General features: G+C 41.0%; 1 protein-coding gene across 6 annotated transcripts in view; it reads right to left on the reverse strand.

Moving 5' to 3' along the window:
- Nucleotides 1-16,309, reverse strand: part of LOC105935052 (zinc finger protein 521) — a 129,286-nt gene that overhangs the window by 27,694 nt on the left and 85,283 nt on the right. For all 6 annotated transcript variants that reach the window (XM_012875300.3, XM_036138218.1, XM_012875308.3 and 3 more), the window contains one exon: nucleotides 51-182. In XM_012875300.3, the coding sequence (XP_012730754.2) occupies nucleotides 51-182 (132 nt within the window). The remainder of the gene's footprint in view (nucleotides 1-50; nucleotides 183-16,309) is intronic.

The raw sequence follows: 16,309 nt of genomic DNA on the forward strand, positions 1-16,309 counted from the left end.
TATTTGTTTTTATTATTTTGCTGGTTTTGTCCTCTATTTACAGTACAAACCTGTGAAGCAGACTGGACACTTGAAGGTTCCACCCATGCCCTCGAAGCTGTGCTCAATCAGGTGGCATTGAAGCTTCGCCGGTGAGTCGAACGACTGACTACAGAGCTTGCATTCATGGTTCAGTCCTTCCTCTGCGGAGAAGAAACAACACAAACACATAGCAAAACCATGAGTGGAAAAATAAACAGAGCATGAATGGCTGGGGAGCAGCAAAAGGTCTCACTCTGGTCTTAACCCCAACACCAACAGTTTTTTTTTCTCCTCTCATATGAAATTTAAATTCCCTTTATCTGTGGTTTTCATGACTCAAACAGGGGGGGGGGGGGGGGGGGCGAGAGCAGAACATGTGACCCTTTCCCATCAGACCTTAACTGAATGACCCGTTGGGGTCTTAAATGTTCTCGCTGGAGAACGTAGTGGACGTCATCTGTTTGATTAACTTGTGCAAGAACTGGTTTATTTTTAGGATGTGCAAATTAAAATGACATCAAACGAGGTCTAAATAGAGGAAAGGAGGGATTTGAGCTTTGTGGAGCAATAATCAACACTTGAATGAGAGAGTTTTGTTAAACAGAACTAACTATAATCTTATCTTAGTATCAGCAATCTCCAGTCTGCTTTACAACTCGGGCTCGGTATAAGGGTAAAATTATATACTTGTTGCTATTTTAATTGAGATCAAGCCATAGGTTCCTCTCTATTTTCTTACTTTTCAACCAACCTTCAACACGGTCCCTGAGCTTAAGCATCCCTAAGCTTAAGCATCTTGGTCAACAAGAGGTGTGGGGTGGGCAACAAAGACATTGCGTGTTCTACGTTTTATTTTTTTTATAAAAGAATTGTTAAAATACCTGATTTGTGAAACTTGACATAACGAGCTATCAAACTGCAACGTTGCAACAAGATGCAATATGACAGATAGTTTACAGACAAATAAATCCCCATACGTTTCAAAATCTCTAGATCTCACAACTGTAAACAGTGCACTGTGTTATTTAAATGAACCGACCCGCTGACTCAGATTTCTAGAAAAGTGCTCATCTCCGCTTGGTCAATAAAAGTGCTGTACGCTCTGCCACAGGGCCAGACTGTGCACCATCAAACTACTGGCAGAGCCTATCACTACAGGTCTGGGGGGGTGGGGCGGACACCTCGGGGGCTCGTCCCGGGTTTATCCCCAGGTCTCCACAGCCCGCTGCCCACCACAGAGGCCCTGGGTACCAGGAACATGTATACATAATCAAGCTAAACAGCTGTGCATGGCCGAGTCCAAGCAGAAGGTTTATAGTGTGTGTCATTTGCCAAATTCTGTAAAATGAAGCGACTGGAAATGAGACGACAGCAACCTCAAATGTAGAACATCTCATTTGTAACCTTTTTACAGCAGGATGTAAAATCGGGCTATTGTTGCATCAATTTTTTTTCTCTTTATCCACGTAGTATCAAATTGGTATTCTCCTTTTTTGTATTAGCACTAGTCCATCAGACAACTTAATGGCATCTGTAAAGAACAGCTGGTATCTCAGTTCCTTTGCCTTTCGATTCGATGGCGACTATTTGGGACGACTGGAACCCAATGATCCTCGATACTCCAGCAAAAGAAGGGAATTGAAACATTTCCTGTAGTGCCAGAGGGAAAAAGTGGAAGAGCGTACATACTGAACTTCCACAAAATAGAGTATGTCTCCCGACATCTTTTCTCTATAAACATACATTGGTACTTGATACTGGACATCACATAATATCTTTGCTGCGTTCAAACAAGCTGTAAGCAGCATACGTCGTTGTGTGCTCACAGACAACATCTCTGCGTGACAGCCAAAAGCCGATCAAAGCAGCTTAAAGTAGTTTGGGAGAGAAAGGGAGTTGCTTTTGTGTTTTCTGCGATCATGGATTTGACAGATGAGTTACTCTCCACCCTACATGCACATCTGAGTGTAGCACCAGGAATCAGCGAAACAGAGGAGGGGGGGTGCAGGGGGTTAGAGGAGGGCAGCACGAGTGCATCCAGGCAGCCGTGCAAGAGGATCACTGTCCTCTTTGATCACCGCTCGCTTTGCCTATCTGTGCTAGGGAGGGCACGCTTAAGGTCAAGTTCGCCGCAGCTTACATGGATCCGCTCTTCCGCCATATGCACAGGCCTCATTTGACCCTTGCACACAGTGCTGTCCCTTTGGAGACCTGGCCTGCTTCATTATGCAGAGAAATCTGCACCTGCATGGCTGACCTTGTGCCAGTGGATGCGTATGTTTACGTCTGTAAGCAGGTGCGTTAGGGGAAAATGAAGGTAAAAAGTTGCAATGCTTCCCTTTTAGAAGGACAAGCCTGGTGTTATTCACAGCGATATTTCAAAAAAAAAAAGTCTACACCTTGATCTTATTGCCTGTGAAATAGTATGTGGACCAGAATAATCATTGGCGTATCGTTACGCAATGTTCGGTTTTAACGGGGAGGCCATTTCGGGCAATTTTATAGATAAAATTTAACAAAAATAATTTTTTTAAAAATATGCTAATCTGAAAACACATCTTTTCTGACTGAAGAATCAGAAATGCTAGGTAACTGTAGAAGCATAACTGAGTTATAACTGAGTAATAACTTTAACTTTTGTGAGTAGTGGGCTGAATATAAAGCCTTAGCCATGCAGAAGGAAATCAGATTATATATCGAATGCTGGCACTAAATATCCACTAGGACGGTAAAAAATCTGGTGTGAATTGATTAATCATTGGTACACTAATGTCCTACGGCAGACAGCTCCATTTTATACCTGAAAGAGTCAGGTTAGGCTTTGTTTGTCAGAGATTGAACAAAGCCCAACTTACTCTGTAAGAACTTCGACTAACTTCATCCGATTGCTTATTCTCTATTATCTGTCCATTTACCTAAACTTCATGCATGGGATGGAGTTGGACAAAAAACAAAACTAAAATTACAAAGATATGGAGTAGTTTAAAGCTAGAATGAGCAGAACCTACCTACTAAGAAACTATTATACTTGTGGATTTAAATCCTTGATGACAATTCTAGCAAACCTAAGCAGCAACGATAAATGGACAGAAGACTGTGAAGCAGAAATCGAAAAAAAAGTTTGAGTGAGTTATTATGAAGCAGTTCAGGTTTGGTTAATCTCTAACGCAGCCTTTCGCGACTGGGTTTTTATTCTGTAAAGTAACAGAGGCTGAATCAGGCTGGCAGCCTGTTTCTTAGTGAGAGCCAAGGGAGGAAGTCAGCTTCCTCACCCCTATAGCTGCCTCATTGGGCTGAGGTCACTTCCTCAACACCCCCCACCCCCTTCTACCGGCCTGCCCAATCAGCAAGGCCCTGTGTGGGCCCCCACCCCTCTTAGAGCACCATGCAGACTCTGGATATAGTTACAAGGCCACGGGGGACTGTCAGTTCTCTCTCCTCTTCTCTCTCTACCCTCCTCCCACTCTGTTTTTCAGAGTCTCCCGGGTGTTCTCTGCTGCCACCACCCTGTCCCCCTGCACTCCTAAGAAAATCCTTTAGATGAGAACTGCTCCTGCGTCTGCTCCCTCTAAGCATCCCTGACACCAGCAAAGTAAGCCCATCTGCATATCCACAGGGTCTCGCGTTCCTGGGGCTCATGGTTTATGTATTTCACAGCTCCTTAAAACACAAACGCCTAATATCTCTCCCATGTGGAGGACAGGAGAGGGAGAGGGGAAAACTACTTTCACAAAGAATGGTCTCTATTTCTCTGTGCTGTTTACCTTTTTTTTATCCATGCAGAGATCGGTGTGCTGTTAAAGGGTGTTTGGGATGCAGGGCCTCGCAGAGGTGGCTCTCATAGTATGGCAAAGTGAAAATTGACGCAGGCATAGTTTGGTGAGTTCAGTGTGGGAGTTTTTGGCTTAAAGTGCCTCGCAAACGTACATTCCATTTTGTCGCATTACAAATTCAAAATCCAATGTTTTTGAATGGGATTTCAGGTCTTAGACCAACAGTAACACAGGAACACGCCTAAAACTAATGCAGTCTATTGGGGATCTGGCTCTAAGTTTAGGGTTAATGCCTCGACTTTAAGTTGAACACAACTCCTTTGCAGCCTTTAACATATTAGCAGGTTTACCGTGTGTTTAGGTCAAGATCAGGGATAAGGTCAAATTTATTTATATAGCACAATTCAAATAACTCATACACACTGCAAAAAGGGAACTAAATTAAGTAAAATTTTCTTGAAATGAGTGCATTTTCTCTTGATTTGAGCAGGTAAATATGATTATTTGCCAATGGAATAAGATTTTTGCACTTAAAGTAGGAAAAATTCATCTCCATCATCATTTTTCAAGTGCAGAATATCTAATTATCTTATTTTAGGGGTAGAGCTACTAATCCCATTGGCAAATAGTCTTATTTACCTGCTCAAATCAATGAAAAACACACTAATTTCTAGAAAAATTTACTTACTTTTAGTTCCCTTTTTGCAGTGAAGCTACCCTGCCCTCCCTGAAAAAAAAAAAAAAAGTTTCCCCAAAAAATAATGCTGCCACTTCTAAGTTTCACACTGGGGGTGGTGTATTCAGGATGATGCGCATGGCATGGCATGGCATTTTGCTATGCCATGCATCTAATTTTTGGTCTTACCTCACCAGAGTTCTTTTTTTGATATGGTTGCTGGGGCCCTTACAAGGCCTGCAACAAACTGTAAAAAATTACTTGCTTTATTTCCACAGTGACTTTCTTCGTGCCAACTATCCGTAAAACTCAAGATTTATGGAGGCTGTGACCAATAACTGTCAAGTCGACAGATTCTCTTAACCTGAGCAACTCTGCAGCTCCTCCAGTGTAAGCGTAGGCCTCTTGGTGAACTTCTCTGATTGATATTATTATTATTCTTAATGCTCTACATCTTGCCCGGTTTGTCTGGTTTAAGCAACGTTCTCCAAACTGTGGCTCCAGAGCTGCATGTGGCTCTTCGGCCCATCAACAGTTACTCTTATTAACTGTAGCCAAAAATTACACAGAACAGTGCCATGTGAAATAATTGAAGCGATATAACTACTTTTTGCAAAAAAAAAAAAAAAAAAAAAGTGGAAACATCTGACAAAGTAAAACTAAAGTAACCAAAGGTAACCTCAATTTGAGATAATGGCATGTAATTAAGTACAATGCAGGGCCATTGCTTAATTAAAAAATCTCCTTCACCTTACTCCGTCTCGCCGTCACTGCCGTCCCTCACTCCATTTAAACAGTTCTGCTGCGAAGCGGTTTGAATTAGAGCGCTTCGTTTTCCACGAGAAAAAAAAAAAAAAAAATCTGATGCTTGGATTTACTCGCCTCTCTGGGGCACAGTGAACGCTTCTCTGAAGCTCACTATTAGAGGGACCCCAGTTGCTAGCGCGTCGCCAGAGTAGATGATATTAAGGACATCAATCTGGGCACTTCTTTTTGCAGAGAGTAATGAGCAAACAAGTGGGAGAACAAATTGAGAATATTTAGTAGGCCTGAATGGGGCGTTCGGAGACGTGGAGACGGAGCAGACGCAGCGATCAAAGCGTGTCCTCTCAAACTAACAGGCCAAAGCAAGGCTGAGTATCTAAAATGTCAGACGTTGCAATAAAAGAAAGGAATATCTGCTTTGGATGAGCATGCTTTATGAGGAACTCCGCCTTTTGCTCCACCATCTGTCTCCTACTTTTCAGCCTGATGTTGGAGTTATGTGTTAATAAACCAACAAGAACTGCTGTTCAGCAGACTCACTGCTGTACACACAACCCACCGCAGGATGCTGGATGGCAGCAGAAGAGAAAGCTTCGGGCCTGTAAACAGTAGGTGGGTTTACTTCGTCTTCTCTCCACGGGAACTATCCATTAACTGATAATGGGGGGAAAATCTGCGTGATTAAGGCCCAGGGAATTATGGGTGAATACAAATTGACTCCACCTCCTTGTGGTGCGCTCTCTTGAGGTAGGAGCGCCGCTCATAAGGCAAGAGCTCATTTCAGAAGTACTATGTGGCCCATTAAGGACCGGGGGAGTGCAGAGTATGGGGGTGGGAAGGTGGTAGGTGGGAACGCAGAGGGATGGACTCCCCCTGGGCCAGAACTGATTGGAGAACCGGCGCCTGGGGGGGGGGGGGGGAAGATTTTTAATACCTTCTTCCTGCCTCCACGGTTTTAAGAGGGACAGAGGAGAAAATTTACAGTGTCTTGCGAAACTAATCATACCCCTGAAACTTGTTCACATCTTGTGAAGTTGCAAGCAGAAACTTCATCACGTTTTAATAGGATTTTATGTGATAGTCTAACACAAAGTAGGGCAACCCTTCAAGTGGAGGAGAAAAAAATATATAGCTTTCTGAATTCTTTACAAATACAAAATTATCACTTTGTGCAGACATCAAACAGATGTCTGTAGAAGGTAGGGATCATACAATAATGTAATCTAATCTCTGCTTAAATACAGCTGTTCTGTGAAGGTCTTAGATGCTTTTTTTTTAAAGAACATTAGTGATGCTGGGGGATGCTTCACTAAAGATGGACAAAAGATTGACAGGGCTAAATGAAGACAATTATGGAAGAAAAGCAATTTAAGGTAGCAAAGACTTGAGACCACAAAACTAAACCCACCGATAAAGCTGAAATTATTTAGATCCTGCCATATAAATGTTCTAGAAAGTCCCAGTTAGAGCACAGACCTAACTGAGATTGAGGCATTTCCCAAAGAAGAATTGGCAAAAATCTCAGTCTCCAGATGTGTAAAACTGGTAGAGACACAACACAAACGACTCCAAGATGTATTTCTTGTTACTCAGAATCAAGAAGATAGATGCATGCTTCCCTTTCCAGTTATTTAACTGGAACATTGGGAACAAACAATAATAATTAAAGGTGTGTGGTTGTAACACGAATAAATGTGAGAAACTTGGTGCTAATACTTTTGCTTGGTACGTTAATTCTCACATAATAAATAAAATCTGTAAATTTAAAACTAAATTTTTCAGGTATCACATAAACAAGAAAGGATATGAAGTAAATAAAAGTGAAAATACTACAGAACGACTGCTCAAGACAAATAACAGCCTTGCTGCTGAAAAGAAATGGTTAATGGCATTAATTTATAAAGCATTTTCTAGTCATTTTAGACCAGGATGTAAAGTGTTCCTTTTATTCTGTCAGATAACGGTAAAGATAAGTTAAGCCAGGTAGCAAAGCTCTCATGTTCCTGTCCTAACTTTGGATCATTTCCAACCAGCAGAGGAAAAAGAGGGGAGAGGCTGTGACATGTCAGCGGTGACGCCCTCACACAGCAAGAGCAGAGGATTCTGGGGGAACGAGACTCTGAGACAATGTCAGCTCTGATGCATGGCAGCTCGTCGGAGGTGCTAATCAGAGCCGGCCTAGGCTCCTGCTAGGATCAGGCGCTCTCTGCCTACATTAACCGCTTCACAGCTCCCCTGGCTCCCGGGCCAGAGGCAGAAACGCCAAAGTGGCAGGTTTTTGTGTCGAGATAAACATGCGCAACGCTTCAACGACTGTTACAAAGGGCTTAGCCAACTAGAACACCTTTTGGATTTTGCAAAACATGAGGGGCAAAATCATGAGGACAATTTCCCTTTTCAACACACATACCAAACGTGTTTCTCTTTTTTTTCTATAGTCTCTATAGAAAGCCTTCAACTTTTTTCCAACATTGTCTTCTCGTTAAAAACAAAAGGAGACTTTATTCAGTCTTAGAATGGCATAATAATGCGTAATTCATACGGAAAAATTAAAGATTTTGTTTGTTAACAAGTTTATTAAATAAACCAAACAAACACTAAAAATGTTTAATGTTCTACACTAGCTTTGCCATACAGCATAATTAATTACAACAGACTTTTTCCCCACATTTGTCAAGACATGATGACATGGTGGTAGTGTTTTTTTTATTATTATGTTGTACTAATATTTCCTAATTTGAATAAGAATATACTATCTCTTTATGTGTGGAGTTATCTTTGTCCAATAAAAGACACTATTTTAAAATCAATTCTTTTAATTCTTCAACCTAGCTGGTGGCCTGGCCTCATCACACTCCTAATAACACCTCTAACAACTTTAGGTTTTTTGGGGATTTGTTGTAAAACATTTTAAGCTTTAAAACAGAAACACTGCAACACTTTTTGAAATGGGGACTGGTGAGCAATAATAATCAATATATCACAAAAACCTCCCAGATATGTATTTATTCCCTTTTCTTATTGCCAGCAGAAACATGATTGTGCCTTTCACATTCAACAGATCAGCCTTTTCTTGGTGACAGGACGCGGCATGAAAGAGGGAAAGCGCACCTGGTTGTAAGTGACTGAGCTTTGCTCTCACTGTCCGCCTCAGAACAGTGTGGGAAAAGTTTAGTTATTGTGCACCGTTGTTTGATGGCGTACAGATGTAATGAAGGACCAGAGAAAGACATGAAAAGAGAAGCAGAGAGACGAGGACGTACACCTTGCAGTTACATTCACAGTGAACTAAATAGAGAGCTGGTATTTCTGTCAATGCACTGAACGCTCTTCTTTAGAAACGTAGTGTTTTATTTAGTTGTTTTTTTCACTGGAGTCAATACCATTTTTAAACATTGAGGGTTTTTTTTATTATGTTTCAAGTTTATTTAGCATATTTTTATATAACACCTTTAGTTTTGTTTCTCTTTCTGAAAAAGTAAAGGCTGAAGATTAGTCAACTTTTTTTTTTTTTAATCAGCGTGCAGTATTTAGTTGTATATTATTTTATTCCAGGGGGAAAAATTATATAAAAGCCAATTCACATTTTGTGACAAACAGAGAGAAAGCAAATTCAAACTACTACATAACATTTGTTACATATTTTCTTTTCTTTGTTTTTCTAAACTTAAGTAAAATCTGACCCAGGCATATTGTTAGATTACTGCGAAACATATGAAGAACATACACATTTTATTAGTCTTAGAATTCATTTAATTTTTGAAATTTCCTACTTATTTTTCAAGTTTTACTATGCATGTAATTTCACTTTCAAGACAGGTGTGCTTGAAGCAGTTAAAAGCTTCCAGCTACTATCTGTACCTATCTGCACACACACACACACACACACACACACACACACACACACACACACACACACACACACACACACACACACACACACACACACACACACACACACACACACACACCTACGGACAATATGGAGAGGCCAATTAAATTAACAGGAGAAGGCCAGAGTACCCAGAGAGAACCCACACATGCACAGGGATAACATGCAAACTCCATGCAGAAAAACCGCAGGCTGTGATTTGAACCCACAACCTTCTTGTTGCAAGGCAATAATGCTACCTACTGTGCAGAAACAAAACTATACATTGAATTAAAGAAGACATTCTGCATGTCTCAATGAGAGTGATGTGATGATAAATAAGGTGAAATAGAAAAATGAAAAATATTAGTGCTACTCTATTATCAGTATAAATATGGATAGTAATTTCAATAAAGGGTTCAGGCCAATTTTAGCTTCCACTTAACCAGTTTTTTTTTTAAAGATTAAACTTTTTTTTCTTATTTTTTAGCAGCTAAAGGTTAATTAAGTAGTTCATTTGTATTGTTTTATGGAACCACAGTTCCCACTTTATTTCTTCTTTATTTTGAAAAAGAAAATCAGAAGGACAAGATACATTTTTTCTTCTTGACAAAACGGGAGAGAAAGCAGACATAGGAAATTCAAATATAAACTGTATCCATCTATATTAAATTACTTCACTTTTTTGCTTTCAAGAAAATAAAAATTGTTGTTGAGGTGGAGGGTTCAGGGATTTCCTGTGCTCTAAAGGGGTCCTCAGCCTGAATATTGTAGGATACGTTGATCTAACCTGTTATTAGAAACCAGAACCTATTCATGATTAGACTGTATTTCCTCAAAATCTACAGCCTGTTCTTATCTCTTTGAGGGGAGCGTTGAAAGTGTTTGTGAAAATGACGTTTTTAGAATTATATTCACAAAGCATGAGGAAGCTTCTGCAAAATGATACACTTATTCATGCACGCTCATCTCATAGCTTATTTCTCCTCCAGATCAATTCTAGAAAATGAAACAACCTTCAGCATGGCACGCTGTGATCGATTTCCAGGTCACAGGCAGGAGGACGGAGGGAAGAGAAGACGTCTCGGTGCAAAAACAACACTGAGAAGCAACTCGTGAGCCACTTCCTAAGTGGTGTCAGTTAGGAGGCCTCACTTTTTAGATTGTTTGACTTGTAACATTTGTACAAGCCCTCATGACTTACTTTTATTATAAAGGTGGCTAAACATCAAGGAAAAACTAAGGAAAAATAAATTCTTGTCCTGTGTATCATGTGTTTAAGATTACGTAACGTCTTTCATGTTTCTCAGAAATTTATTTTAACTGTCATCCTACAAGGATAATTTTATTTAATTTTTTTTACAATTTAGGTAAAATTAATTTATTTTGTCCCTAATGTCAAAACACAGGTTGCCTTTTGATTTTGCACCCACAGGATTCGTCCAATTTCTCATGCTGGTCTAACATTCTTGGGCCTCAGCTTTATTTCTTTAATAGAAACGTTGTACCAGTTGATTCTGTAAATGCGGAAAAATATTTAAAATTGGAGATAAAGGAGTAGGAGCTGCACTCGCATGCACGCTCACAGCTGTTAATATTTTCTCTTTTGACAGATTTTTAATGACACAAAAAAAACAAGTAAGTAAAAAAAGGAACTCAAAATACGTTCTACTTTACAATGCTTTAGCCTAACCTAACAACAATGTTTAATCAGTTGTATATAAATGAAATTCTTTTGATACCGTTTTTGCTGTTTTTTCAAAAAGCAAAAACTGAGGGTTGAAATTATTGTGTGAAATTATTTGCAATTTCATTAAAAAAAGCCTTTTTTCTCAAACAGATTCTAAATTATGAAGAGATTGTTCATTTAAATATAGCACATGCTATATATCTAATCTAGGAGTTCAATATGCAACAGAGCCAAACTCCAACCACTAGATGGTGGCAAAGTGCCTCCAATACGATCCTTGGTCCGTGTTGAATTAGCATTTACTGGCATAAGTCGGACCTGCCACCTTATCTGTATGAAGGTTTGAGAAAATTTCGAAATAATAACGTCGGCTGATGATTGTTAAAGGACTTGTGACTGTTCAGACGGCATGTACAGGCAGATTACTACAATGTTTGTGGAGTAGAAATCAGCAAAAAATTAAAATATATTAGTCTCTGAAAAGGTTGTCACAATGCTCAGTGACATTTCGTTTTTTTTTCTTAGAAAGAATAGGAGGATGAAGATGGGACGTGCTAAATGTAGGGATAGCTCTTAGAGAGGGGATTGAGTTGTAGAACGTGATATTTGAACAACTTGCACTGCGTCTTTACAGCTATAAAACTCTCATTCTGCGTTGCCACATCATCTACTTACAGTGAAAAAAAAATCCACACTGGCTAAAACATTTGGCCAGTTTTACAGCGCGTAGGTCACGGGCTGAAGAGAGGGAAAAAAAAGGAGAAGGGAGAGATCCACAACAAAGGTGAGAGGGAAATACGTGCTACAGAATGATATGTAGGCGGAGCGGCTGCGGGCAGGTACGGGGGTCCGTTGGGGACACACAATGCAGGCTGCCTGAGATGGATTGCATGGAGTGCTGGACCCCCTACAGCCACAAAAAAAACAAACAAAAAAAAAAAAAACACAGCTCCACTGAAATGCTCTAATTCACTCTACCTACACCTATTCCAAACTACTTCCTGGAAGTAAAGATCAAGCTTCTTTGCTCTGACTGGATGAAGGCTGGTTTTCTAAGTGAGGCTTACAAATAAGCAGAGTAACAATAAAATGTTCATGAGTTAAAGAAAACTCAAAATGAGGCAATCCTTTAATTTAGATCTCTAAAGAGTGAGTGGCCTGAATATAAAATGTTAATTACGGGCTCATGCTGGACTTTTTTTTTTTTTTTTTTTTTTGTTCTTCGTATCTTCTTTCTGCAAGCCTCACTGTGGCATTGTCAGACTGAGGTATGAGGGGTCTTTGGGGTTCGTGGTCCACACAAAAGAGCAAGGATGGAGAGTGTTGAGGAACGGCCCCATGGCAGAGCTCGCGGCATGGAACACTGTACAATTAGCCAGCCCCTGAGTTCTGCCGCCTTATAATTATCAGTGCTTGCCTTAATTGACTCCCTTAGCCTGATGCAGAGGGCCCCCCCCCCCCTCCCTTCTTTAAACCCTTTCTCCCCCTACTAGATGCGGGCCGCCAAGCGCCATGCCAGGCTCTCCAAAGTCATTTAGAGAGGCGCTCATATTTTCGACACAAAAAAAGGGGGAACATTTGGTGAGAGAGAATTCATCATCAGGTGTCTAGAGGTTTTCCTTAATAGAAAAGCTGAGTCCCACTGAGCTCGCTCCGTGTAGCGGCCAGCCACGCATGCTCAGGACCAGCAAGCCGCCATTCGCAGCGGGCCACAAGACATTAACATAATTTTATATAACACAGGCACCCGCGCTGGAAATTTAATACATCTCAGCAAATACGAGACAGCCGTTTTGCATAATTTTTTTTTTCTCATTCTCCCCTTGCTTTTGCTCTTCCTTCTGGCTCTGTCTTGTCCTCCTTCCATGTCTCTCTCCTGTCTTCCGTCTTCGACCTGCCTCCATCTCTCTCTTGCTGCCACTCTGCTATGCCCCCCTCCTCCACATACACCGCCACCCCTCTTTCCTCACCCCATGGCGCTGCTCTCACTAGGAGAGGGGAAGTTCATTACCTCAGCTAAATCAGAATTAGTCCCTTCATTTTGACGGGGCGAACTTCATTAGAAAGGCCCTTCCTTAATCCAGCAGGGAGAACTGATGAATCTACATGGGGGCAATAATTTGCTTCATACAGCACATTCAGCCACTTCCTCCACACCATCTCCCCCCTTCTCTTCCCGCCGCCCTTTCTGGCTTTCTGTTCTTATGGCTACATTTTATTAGATCTTGAACAACAACAACAACAAAAAAAAAAAAAAATGACTGAGAAAGGAAAACACCTGCATATAATTAACTAATGGCAACAGAGATGGGGTAAAGAATGAGGTTTGCAGCTTGGAATGTCCCGTCTCCCAAAAGACTTTAAGGATCTCTGGAGCAGTGTTAGTTATCTTGGCTGACACTCAAACATAAGCAAAGCGAGCACAGATGAATGCAAGCTGGGTCTGTAGGCTTTAAGTAACGATTCAAGCTGATGTTTCAAACACAGTGACTTTCTTGACACATGAGCCCCCTTTTCCATTGCAGGGACTTTCAGCCATTACCCGAAATTTTTAAAGCCCTCCACACGTTTCAATTTTACCAGAGGATTTTAAATTTTCCAGGTCCACACTTTCTTAGCTAAAGATTCTGGTCTGGTGGTAGAGCGTTTAGGTGAGCCCTGAATTGTTGAGGGGTAGGTACAAAGTGGATTGTTCAGATAGATGCCCAATGGCAGCAAAGCTGCAAAAACTGTGACACAAAATAAAAACTTTTACAATTGTTTTAGGCCAGACTGTAGCTGAGTAAAACTCAGATATCTGCTCGGTTTACCAAGATATCACTGATGTTTTTAGAGATGCCCGTTGCCACTGTGCTAAGCCCAGCTTCCCTCAGCAGCTGTTAACTGTTAGCCCGGCAGTCGAGGCTTGCTATATCTGGAGGGAACGCCTGATTTCTGGCACTTCATTTTCAAACTCCTGCTGGCTTTGACCAATGAGTTAAACACAGATATAAATTCAGTCAGATGATGTCTAGTGGTTCATGTTTGGTTTACTTAGGTGTGTTATTTTGTCACCCATCAAATCGGTTTGCCTGAGATTAAAGTTAAGCTTCAAAATGCAAAAGGTTTATCTAACTTCAATGTCTTACTGGAGGGCTGGGGAGTAAATTTGGAAATGAAAAATTCACTCAGCTTTAACACACTGTGATGGTGGTACAACCGCTGAAGTTCCTCAAGGATAAGATGATTAAAAAAAGCTAAAGTTTGGGCTTCATTATTACAAGTTCACAGCTCTGCACTTTCCACTGTGCTGTGGGCTGCTAGGGATTAGAAGTTAGGCTGAGGTTGGTTGCCTATTACCGCCACCAGCTGGACTGGAGGTGTAGAGCAGTTTCCTTCAAAACTTCCCCATACGTCATTAGGCTGATATAAATACCTATCCCATCGACTTTCAGAGTAATGAAAACCGAATGCACACAAATTACCCAGGATTCCCCTTTTCCCAAGGTAATATATTTTATATGGATAACATATGATAGACTAACAAAAAGTTACACATACTAGTACAGCTAAAGGACATTTTTTTCAACATTTCGTACAAATAAAAATCTGAAAAGCATGGTTTGCATTTGCATTCAGCCCCCCCCTTTACTTTAACACACATGAATAAAGTAAGTCTGAGACAACTAACAACTGACCAAAACAATTGCTGGGCAAGGAGATAATCAGAGAAGCATCCAAAATGTTCATGGCATCTCTGGAGGAGCTGCAGAGATGAATGCTTCAAATGAGAGAATCTGTCCACACGATTACTACTCGTGCAAGAAAGCCATTATAGAAAGAAACCCATTAGTGGTATAGGAGATTAAAGTTTAGTCACTGCAAATGTGAAAGAACAGGCTTTGGTAGCATGAGACCAAAAATCGACTTTTGGCCGACAAATAAAATTATATATGTGGTGGAAAATTAACCCTGGACATCAACCCAAACATGCCATCACTACATGTTGTGCCATGGTGGCGACAACATCATGTTGTGGGAATGCTGTTCTTCAACAGAGAGAGGGAATCTTTTAAGAATAGACGGGGATGGTGGATAGAGCTAAATACAAGGCAACCCTTGAAGAAAACCTTTAAGGATAATTATGATCCACATAAACATAAAAGCAAAGCTTCAATGGTATTATCTTGATCAAAGAACCATGTGTTGAACTGATGTTGAACAACACTTTCCACCCAATCAGACAGAACTTGAGCTATTTTGCATCAGCAAACATTTCTGTATTAGGGCAAAAATAATTGCACATGCAATTACAGTGAAGGTATCGACTCATGGGGTGAGCACAAATGCACAAGGCAGTTTTTATACTTTGATTCATTAAATATTTTGAAAACCATGTATAATTTTCCTTCCATTACATAATTATGACTTACTTTCTTTTGGTCTATCACATAAAATTGTACCAAAACAAAGGCATTCATGCTTGTGGTAGTAATGGCTCAAAATGTGAAATGATTCAAGAGGTATGAGTACATAGGTAAGGCACATGCAGGAAAGCAAGCGAACAATCTGAGCTATGGTATTGTGCAACTTCCTTGCTTCCTTCCTTTGTGTTTTTTTTTTGTGTTTGGTTTTCTTTTTCTTCATACAGTAAGAAATTGTTTTGCAGAGTTTTCTGCAGACACAGTGCTCCAACAGTGGTCTAGATTCTTGCAACAAAGTAGAGAGCGAAGAGATGTGAATCAGGACAGACAGCCCCTGACTGCCATACCACAGCGCCTGGTGTCAAACAGATGTGCAACTTGGCAGCTATGCTCCCCAGAAAACAGAGAACCCACAGATTTCAGGGTGGTTTGCAGACGTGCTGCCCTCCCCATCTTTCAGCACTCCTCCTGTCCCCCCAAACAGTCTCAGCTCCCCCACACTGTGCCCCTGCAGTCACCCTCCCTCATCACCTCCACACAGGGGTCCCCTGACAGGTAATCTTGTCCCTCGAATGTGAAATCTCCGACAGCGATGCCCCGTGCTTTTACCCCCTGCGTCTGCGGCTGATGGGTAAATTGGAATGGCGCACCCTGCTGGCGCAGAGAGCTCCGAACAGACAGCAGTACACACACGCTGGGCACCCCACTCACACGCTTCTGTCTAATATAGTGGACATGCACACTCGTTTGGAGCTGCGATATCTATGCACAGGCACACGTCCATGCACGCATGTGCGCCGGGGAGCACAACGAGACAAAAAACGGCAAAGCTTTAGGTAAATCACATACGATGCGTCATAAACACAAATACATACAGACGCTCTGCGTGTTCAGCCTCATCTGCATACAGATTGGATATAAAAAAAATAAAATAAAAAAAAAGACACAGATACTGAGCTGAGTCAATATATGTTGAAATTTAAATAAGCATCATCTGAAATGGCTCAGCCTGGGTCCTTTTTTCCAGAAACTGCACCTGATTTGTGTTGCCATGGTTTCTGTGTGCATGTATTTTAGCCCCCCCAAGAGTGGATACGCTAAGCACTACTA

This window comes from Fundulus heteroclitus, chromosome 6 (assembly GCF_011125445.2).
Source record: "Fundulus heteroclitus isolate FHET01 chromosome 6, MU-UCD_Fhet_4.1, whole genome shotgun sequence".
Lineage (NCBI taxonomy): Eukaryota > Metazoa > Chordata > Actinopteri > Cyprinodontiformes > Fundulidae > Fundulus > Fundulus heteroclitus.